The sequence below is a fragment of the Solanum stenotomum genome, chromosome 11, assembly GCF_019186545.1.
Source record: "Solanum stenotomum isolate F172 chromosome 11, ASM1918654v1, whole genome shotgun sequence".
NCBI lineage: Eukaryota > Viridiplantae > Streptophyta > Magnoliopsida > Solanales > Solanaceae > Solanum > Solanum stenotomum.
This window is the reverse complement of record NC_064292.1, coordinates 9,551,179-9,560,805: the sequence shown is the minus strand read 5'-3', so window position 1 is coordinate 9,560,805 and position 9,627 is coordinate 9,551,179. Positions and strand designations below refer to the sequence as shown.

At 36.7% G+C, this 9,627-nt stretch overlaps 1 protein-coding gene across 1 annotated transcript; it reads left to right on the top strand.

The window, feature by feature from the left end:
- Positions 1–582: 582 nt before the first annotated feature.
- On the top strand, positions 583–9,258 carry LOC125845052 (ubiquitin carboxyl-terminal hydrolase 24-like). Its single transcript, XM_049524469.1, has 7 exons — positions 583–821; positions 3,429–4,061; positions 4,147–4,334; positions 6,119–6,378; positions 7,232–7,377; positions 7,863–8,036; positions 8,708–9,258. Exons 1-7 carry the CDS (start codon positions 807–809, stop codon positions 8,894–8,896), a joined length of 1,605 nt encoding a protein of 534 aa, XP_049380426.1. The 5' UTR covers positions 583–806; the 3' UTR covers positions 8,897–9,258.
- The last annotated feature ends 369 nt before the right edge of the window (positions 9,259–9,627 follow it).

The following is a 9,627-nucleotide window of genomic DNA, read 5'->3' as shown; positions in this document are numbered from 1 at the left end:
TTGCTCAGAGTCACGTTCTTGGTAAGTCGCTCATAGTCACATTCTTGGTAAGTCGCTCACACTCACATTCCTTATAAGTTACTGACAGATAGTTACACACTGTCAAATCATTACTGGTGCACACAACTCTATTTATTCAAAATCTTGATATCAATTTTATTTATTCAAGACACAAGCACCCTTTCGAACTCATTTTTTCTATACTTTCGTGCATTTCTTGTGTTGAAGTAGAATCAAGATTCAATTTCAAGTAGTCGCGGTGATACATACACATCGCTACAGGTATAAATATTTTTTAATTTCTAACATGTTCTTATTCCAACTCACTAATTCATATTGCTGGCAAGAGGTAACTTGTATTCGGTGATTTTTTTTTTCACCTAAGGTATATTCTTATTCTAACTTACCAAAAATGGATTCTTGTAACCCCAATCTATATACCTCTTCTCTCCCTTCTGTCATTTTCCCCTTTTTCCTCAAAAACCTTTGCAAAAATTTGCATCTCTTACAACCCCTCACCCCCCACCCCCACCCCCTCAGTCTACCCCCTCCACTGTCTTTCTGGGAGGGCCAAACCCTAAAAGCTCCCGCCACCCCCATTAAACCCCCCCACTCCCACCCCCTCTCTCTGTGTGAGCTTCATTTCTGTTTTCTCTGTATTTTCATGTCTGAAATTGTTGTTTTGCCCAGTTCTACTCATTTTGCATGTCTCTGCTTCACCAGATTCAATCCTCGATACGGATTACTTGCATCTCTGATTGCATCAACTATGAGTTTACTTTGAAGGAGTTGTCCAGTCTTCCAAGATGAATGATCAAAAGGTACTCAAAACCCTACATTTTTGCCGTGTGATTTTCCAACCCATTTGCAGGGTTTTTCTGGAATTGGGAAATTTATGTTTTTTTAGTACAATGATTATAAACCTTAACTTCTGTTTGATGGGTTCTGTGCGGTAGTTTTGTGGCGTTTGAGTAGCTAGGAGAATGATGTTAACTCATAGAAGAAAGATAGAAAAAGACAATTTTTTCCTGATTTTCTTTTGGGTTTGAGATAGAAAAAGACAATTATTGAGTTGGAGATCTTGAGTAGCTAGAAAATGATGCTAACACTTCACTTAAAAGGAAAGAAATGGATATCCCTACTTTGAATTCCCAGCTGTAGCAGGCTGCCTAATGGATTGATTAGGGGTGTGCAATCTGATTAGGACAACCCTCTTCAAAATATAGAAAAAATTAAAAACAAAAATGAGGTGCGGAGGATTTAATGGAAGAGTCTTGTTTGTGTGACCTGGGTTTCTGTATGATAGCTTCATGGTGATAGAGAAATGGTGGAAATTTTAAAAATCTAGGCTGAACTGGTTTAGACTACTTATCTGCTTGTGTGCTATAGCAGGCTGCCCAGTGGATTAGTTGATGTGCACCAAGTTGGTTTGGACACCACTGTTGTAAAAAAAAGAGGGGAAAACAAAAAATAAAAGCAAAAAGAGAAAAAAAGTTTCAACTTGGACCAGGGAACAGAGATGTGTTAATATGTGATACATTCTGGCAAGGAAGTGATGCCAACCTCCATCCAAAAGTATAAAGGGAAAAGGAATGCAAAAGACGTAAGTTCATTGGAAAGCTTCTTTTCTCCCTTTATTCATGGTTCTCCGCAGTTGCTGTCTCTAATCTCTATCACTAGGCTCACCAACCAACTTGGAATTCTTTTTATTATCCCTTCTGAATAGCCCAAAAAAGGCCATTTTCCTAGTCTTGAGTTCCCTATTGAATCAGTAAATGGAGTTGTTGGATTCGTTAGGAAGGAAAGTTTAGTATGCTGCTTGTTTGGTCTCTGTATGAGTTTTTTACCATTTTGTACTGTCTTGGTACCTTAACAATTAACTTTTACTTTATTTAAAAAAAGGTCATGAGTTCCCCTATGACATAAGTTCATTGGAAAGCTTCTTTTCTCTCTTTATTCATGGTTCTCCCTGGTTTTTGTATCTTGTCACTAGGCTCACCGACCAACTTAGACTTCTTTGCACTGGTACTTCAAAATAGCCCAAAAAGGCCATTTTCCTAGTCTTTTTTTTTTAACATTAAGGCCATTTTCCTAGTCATGAGTTCCCTATTGAATCTGTACATGGATTTTTTGGATTCATTAGGAAGTAAAGCGTAGTAGGCTACTTGTTTGGTCTCTGTATGAGTTTTGTACTGTCTTGGCTACCTTATCAATTAACTTTTACCTTATTAAAGAAAAGGCCATGAGTTCCCCCATGACATAAGCACTCTTGGGGGTGGGGCAGACAATTCAATCAAATCCTTGAGAACAGTAAGGGTGCACAAATAAAGAATTCTATGCAGGAATATGATTAGCCAAGCTGGGACAAAGAAAATCGTCCAGAGCTGTGTAATATCAAAGAACAAGGCTTAAACCGTCCAGAGCTGTGTAATATCAAAGAACAAGGCTTCTGCTAATTAGAGAAGAGGAGAACATGTGTGCACTTTTTTCGGTGAAGTTACATTGCAAGAACTCATTACTTATTAGCTTATGTCTCAGTAAAGAGCAAAGTTCTCAATGCAAAATGAACACAGGCTCTTGCATTGGTAAGATAGATGATAATGAGCTGGTTTGCTGCTGGCAATACACAATGGACATAACCAACCAATTGTATTATATTTTAGATTTAACTTAATGGCTGTACTGTTTTTCTGTAAGATGGAGATTTTCTTTTTTATTATTAATCAGGTTTATGATTATTTTAGGTGACAAAAGCTATTATTGTATTGGATAAATAACTCTGACCAAATCTTCTACAATTTGGTGAATACTTTATTAGTTCATCGTATATTTGGAAATTAGGCTTGTTTAAAAACGTTGAAAATTGGGTAGCAGGGCAATGTCCATTCTAGAATGAACATTTGTTTTTATTGTTATTTACTTTTTGTGTTTTCTGGAGGAATTAGGATGTGAACAGTGTAAAAAGGCATTTCTCGTTTTTGATGTAACCTATTAAGCCTGGATTGCAAAATTGTTTTGTCCATTCTATATCCCTCTATTCTCCTTTCCCTTTTCATGTCTTTCAAATTGTTGGTAGATTAGGTGACAATTAATTTCTGTTCTGAAAATTCCTCAACTACCAATGCAACATCTCTCTCGAAATCAGCAACTTCCCAATTTCGACAATGTTTCCAACTTAAAGTTCTTTTGAAACCATACTTGTGTGAGTAGATTGTGTTAGTAGTTTACTGGCTTCTGCCTATTTTTTCTTTTTGGGATCCACTAGTTTGTTTATTAGATACTGACTTGATATGAATTCCTCAGATGCTATTAGTACATCTCCTGTAAACTAGCAGAATTTGTGTTCTGGTTACATTGCTTCTTGCATCTGTTCTGTGGTTCTGTGTATTTGGTTTACCTAATTTTTTTTTAACACTTTTTGTCATCAGGTGTTGATCTTTGGGTCATTTACAGAAGATGAGATCAAAACTTTGCAAAGCCAGCCGACAACTGATGTAGGGATCACATTTGGTTCTTTGGATTCTGCAACTTTAAAATCTGTGGGCATTTTTGACACAAAATTGACAGAGTTTGATCATTCTAAGAAACTTCAGCCATCAGAGCTTGTTCATAGAGCGAATGTCACTGAGGGTCATAGCAATACAGGGAAAACCAAAAAGTCGATTGGCAATACTGTAAAAGAATATGGTAGTTCTAGTTTTACAAATCCTGCTTACAATGGGAGTGTGTTACATCCAACAGTGAATACCGGAAGTGCTTATGATTCGTCCGAAAAGTCAAGCTTGTTGCAGTCTGCAGCTGATAATGTGTCTGAACTGTCTAGCAGTGTGCACGATGTTCATTTAACTAATCAGCTTAAAAACTATAACTTGGTGAATGGTAGACACACATCTCTGAATGCATCATCAAATGGGTCTGCTGTGGTTTTCAGAAGTTTTTTACCACGAGGGTTGGTCAACTTGGGGAACTTATGCTTTCTTAATGCAACTCTTCAGGCTCTTCTCTCTTGCTCTCCTTTTGTTCATCTCCTGCAAGAACTAAAAACACGTGATATAACAGAGGTATGGTGATAACCTACTTATTAATTATTTTTTTTGCTAACCTTTAACAACCTTAAATTTTAAATTTTGGTTTTGCTTATTACAGGCTGGGTATCCAACTTTACATGCCTTTGTTCAGTTCATCTCTGACTTCGGCATATACATTGATCCGAGCATGAAGAAAAAGGAAACAATTGTTCCAGAAATTGGGCTGCCTTTTCGACCTTTAATGTTTGAATCTGTCCTAAAGAACTTCACTCCGGATGTTGCAAATAGCTTGACAGGCAGACCTAGGTATGTTACTGACAGCGTATACGCTAAATCTTGTTCATCACTTGACTATTCCTTGGTGCTCTGGGCAATGTCAAAGACTTCCCCTTTTTTGTCAACTGGATCTCGTCTTTTCTTGCTATAGCAATATGCATTATATTTTGCAATGCACTAGTATCATAGTTTCTTAGGTGTCACGGTTAATATTTTTTGAAAGGCATCATTTTGACAGATTCCCGTCATTGTCAATCACCAACTTTTGTAGCTATACATGCCATCACAACATAACATGCAGACATAAGCTATGGGAGAGTCCTAAATTTGCTGCATCTATTATAGTCTTGTTTCATACTGGCTTTACTTTTTTTTTACTTTCTCTCATTTATCACTCAAAAATTATTTTTTGATTCAGTATTAGCAGTCTAAAAAACAAACAACATTCATTTTCCCCCTTATTTTCCATTTTGGGGAAGAGATGAATGTGGAACAATCATATGTTGGATCTTGGTCCATGGTGTCCTTTTTTATTGATTTTGCCAGTTGGATCTCTCAGTGAATGGAAAAGCAGGTGTTTTGCTTTGGGTAACCAGTAATTATAGGGAAAAAATTGGCAGAAAGGAGAAAATAAAAGGCCAAGCTGAAGTAATTGTCTGATATCTCCTTAAACCAGCCGTAGAATCACAAGTGAACACTAACAAATGAATCAATCTAAAGGAGGGCACCGTACATGTGAAAGTTCCCACCTTTTATTTTGCTCATCTTTTTTTGGAAATGAGTTGTATAAGATGGTGAGAAACTACTAAAATCATCTTTGAAGTCTGTAATGAAAAAGATGCACCTAAATCAACGGCGGAGCCAGCATGGTTGGTAGATACAGTTTCGGTAGAACCCAATAACTTAGCTCAAACTCTGCATTTGTGATTAAAAAATCATTTGATATTATGTATAAGTAATTATACCAGAACCCAGTAAACAAAATGAATTATGATTTAGAACCCATAAACTAAAAATCCTGGCTCCAATTAAAGTGAGTTTGGCAGGTAAAGATAATTTATCTTCTTGTCACATTCTCATGTGTGCTTTCTTTTAAAAACTTTACTTTTGTGCAGAGTGCACTAAGAAAACTGATACGATTAAAGATCTTACCCCCTAAATGACCAGATACTTAATTCTAGTCTAGTTCTTACCTATTTAGCTAGCTGTGGAATGACTTTCTTGGCTGTATACATTCTTATCTTTTCAATCATTCTCCGTCTTTAAAGAACTTATCTATGCACATCTCCATCGCTTTTTGCTCTTAATGTCATACATTTTAGATTTCCTCCTAGATCCCTTTACCACTTTAATATCCCATTCTGCTTCCTTTTCAAAGCGAACTTGTCTTTCTTCTGTCTGTCAACTGAAACTTCTGTAAGTGCTATAGTTACCTTTCTTTGGTCCTCCTAACATCAAGTTTAATTTTTTTTGGTTAAGTTGCATATCACTTTTGCAGTCTTTTAGTTTTCGTTTCATTCATTCTTTTTTTCTTTTTACGAACTGAAGATGATTGCTAGAATTATTTTCTTCCCCTCTAAACTGGGACTGCTTTGTCTGTTGCATGAAATTGAAAATGTAGATGTTCAAATGAGTTTCTTATAGTAATTCGCACCTAGCAACTACCATTTGCAGAGAAATTTGATCAACACAAATTTGATGGAAGTGCTGCCCCTGTATAATTCTCTCTTTATGTTTGGTTTTATTTGTGTGTCTGTGTCTGTAAATCCTGTTTTTCATTTTTGTTAGTGTTATGGTGGATTTGCTACTTGCAGGCAGGAAGATGTTCAGGAGTTCCTCAGTTTTCTGATGCATCAGATGCATGATGAATTGCTAAAATTAGAGGGTCAAGTACCAAATGGTATTGGGAGAAACTCCTCTCTGGTTTCATCAACAGATGATGAGGAAGAGGATGATGATTGGGAGACTGTTGGCCCAAGGAATAGGACTGCAGTTACTAGAACACAGAGCTTTGTTCCATCAAAATTAAGTGAAATATTTGGAGGTCAATTGAAGAGTGTAGTGAAGGCTAAAGGTAAACTGAATGCCTTTATATTTGCTTAGTTATATCAGGATATTGTTTGAATCTATTTATATTTGCTTAGTTATATCAGAATATTGTTTGGATCTATCTTGATCTGTCACAACCTTATGTCTGTACTAACTAGGGCATATCTGTGCCGTAGTATAAAAGGCAGGATAAGAAAGAAAAATGAAGGGTGTGTTTGGTATGGAGGAAAACATTTTCCTCCATACCGAACACATCTGAAGAGTAAAAGCTAAGGTCCTAGGTTTTGATCATTATAAGAGGGAAGATGAAATGATTTAAAGAAATGGGAGTTCGGAATGTTTCACTCTTGCAAACTTTGTTTGATCAGAACTTGTGGAAGGTTTGTAGGTGCTCATCCAATTCTTCAACAAGACAAATGTTTTCAGTTGACTCTTGCTGTGTTTTGGAATCTACCATTGGGCCTTCTTTTGCAAGTATTTGTTTCTTTTCCTCTGCTGATGTATTGACACCTTCATAAATCAGGCGCTTAGGAATCACAATATATATTAGGTGTTATGAAGACTACACTGAGACTATCTGACAAAAATTGGAAGAGTTGTGTCAGCTGAAGCGGAGATCCTTCATGCGGTTATATCCACTTATTTGGCTTATGTTTCTTTTTTTCACTAAGCTAGCTAATAGATAACTTAAAAGGACTAGGCAAAACTTGAACCTGCTAAGAATTTGAATTTGTGAAGGGCTTCATCAGTTGGTCGGAATGAAATGGCTGTTGTATTGAGCTTCTATGTTCCTTATTCTCTTTTGTTCGTATAGGTTGTTTCCTGTTAGGACTCTCTTATCCATTTGTCTAATAGCTCTTATTCATTGGTTTAACTAGGTAACAAAGCCTCAGCAACAGTACAACCATTTCTTCTGCTCCACCTTAACATTTATCCAGAGCCTATTTGCTCCATAGAAGATGCACTTCGGATGTTTTCTGCACCAGAGGCACTTGAAGGATATCGAACGTCTGCAGCTGGAAAGGTACTCTATTATGTTATGTGAACTTTTGGACCGGTAGATCATTAAGTACACAAGTATGTAGTCATTCTGTGGGATACACCCATTTTTGTACACAAGATTGTCATACTCTGGGTCTGGGATATACTTTTTTTTCACCCCAAAAGAGTAATTAAGAAGAAAATTAATGTATTTTCTTTCAACTAAGAAAACACGGTAGTGCGTACTATTTCTGGAAGAAGTCAACTAGAAAATAATTATGCTTATGAGACTTCTCGGCCAATTTCACATTATTGATATGCTGCACTGCTCGGACTTTACAAAAATGTCGAGGGGTACATGTCGGATCCTCCAAAAGTAGTGCATTTTTGGAGGATCTGACACTAGTACAACAACACTTTTGGGGAGTCCGAGCAACATAGCTGATAAAAAATAATTATGCTTTTGGATGGGAAATCTTTTGAATTTTAGAGCATGCCTCACGATTCTCTCAACTAATCATATCTCAGGCTGAGGTAGTCAGTGCCAGCAAGTCTGTTAAGATTCTGGAGCTTTCTGATATAATGGTGTTGCATTTGATGCGCTTTAGCTACGAAAGTGAAGGGAGTACCAAGTTGCACAAACCCGTGCACTTTCCTTTGGAGCTTGTGTTTGGTCGTGAATTGCTTGACTCTCCTACTGAGGTGAGATTATCTCTCTCTTCTTACAAATGTGTACCTGCTAGTTCCCATGGTTGCATGCTGTCCTGAAAATCCGGTTATGCACTGAGATTGTTATGTTAATCTTACATTCTGATCACATTGGATTTGATTTAGCTACATTCCAGTTAAATTGATTTTGATAAATTACTTGGTTTTATTCACTAGTAAGTTCACCTTCACCATTGAAAGGTATTCTCGAATGCTTCTAAAGGGCCATTAAGCTTCTAAAGATGGTCATTCCACTCATGCTATGAATAGTAGTTTGGGCTTGTTCCTTCTTTTTGCACGGGAAACTGTGTAAGATTGGAACATTCTGTATTACTTGGTTACAGTTGATGGTGAAATGTCATGAGGCCCATTGAGGTTGAAAGTTAAGCATTCAGGCTCCTCCTCTTTAGTCTTCTATGAACACCTGTAGTGTCCAAACATGTTTAGGATTGTATAAACCTTGCTATGTGAATTTACCTGCAATTGAAAATCTTTTCTGTAGATAACTTTATAATATTTGTCTGAGATTAGCTTAAAATGGAGCACTATGATCAGCTTGACCCCAACTTCCTTGGGATTAAGGCATTGTTGTTGTAAATAGTATCAATCTAATCCTTGTCCCTAAAGATGATATTAATGCATATACTTCCATTTAATTGCTACAGGGTAGGAAGTATGAATTAGTTGCAACGATCACTCATCATGGAAGGGACCCTTCAAAGGGCCATTATACTGCTGATGCCCGCCATCCAAGTGGCAAGTGGCTGCGTTACGATGATGTGTCCGTCACAGCCATCCCCACAAGCAAGGTGCTGCATGATCAAGCTTACGTTCTCTTCTACAAACAGTTGTAACTTGTATGGCAATTTCAAGTTGCAGTGATTGGCCAACAACGAAAAAGAGATTAGGGAATATGTTCTTGTACATGTATAAGAAAGTTGATAGATAAAAGATTCAAATATAGGAGCAAAAGATGTAGAGGAGAACCTTGTTTAAATCAGTCACAACTCAGAAGAGTAATTTTGTGTTTTCAGTAGATGTTTGAAAAGAGGTAGAGGTAGTAGAGTTCGAAATTCCCCCTCCCCCGAGCACCCCATTTTTTTCACCCAGTTTTTACAGATTGTATTCTATGTTCTTGAGGTGAATTAAGCTGGAAAACCCCCGAAAAATTTATTGATTTTATGTTGATCATTGGAAACAATGAGATTGAGAAGTAAAGATGATTGTCTTGTGTTAGTTGCAGTGTGGTTAATGTCATACTAATTATGCTAATTCATTGTGTACAGTGGGAGTAAGTTTATGGAGAAAAAACTTACCTGTGCACGATGTTTACACCAAATCAATAAATGCATGACATATTTTTGCATATCGACTCTATTACTTGACAACGAATCATGGTAAGCTCCGGGTGCAAATTGCTCTTGGTTAGTTTGATAATAGAAAGGCTAGTTTTTCGTCAATTTTTTCGAGAGATCTTCATTTTTAAATGTTAAAATTTTGAAAACAAAACAATGAAAAAATTATTGTAAGCCATGTTTTTATTCAACTTGTAAAAGGTCATGTTGAATCATTTGACAAAAACTAA

Excerpts from the sequence above, each read along its gene's own strand:
- LOC125845052 (XM_049524469.1), top strand. Across the intron at positions 4,062-4,146 it reads AAACACGTGATATAACAGAG|GCTGGGTATCCAACTTTACA; the intron begins GTATGGTGATAA and ends TGCTTATTACAG. Across the intron at positions 8,037-8,707 it reads TGCTTGACTCTCCTACTGAG|GGTAGGAAGTATGAATTAGT; the intron begins GTGAGATTATCT and ends TAATTGCTACAG.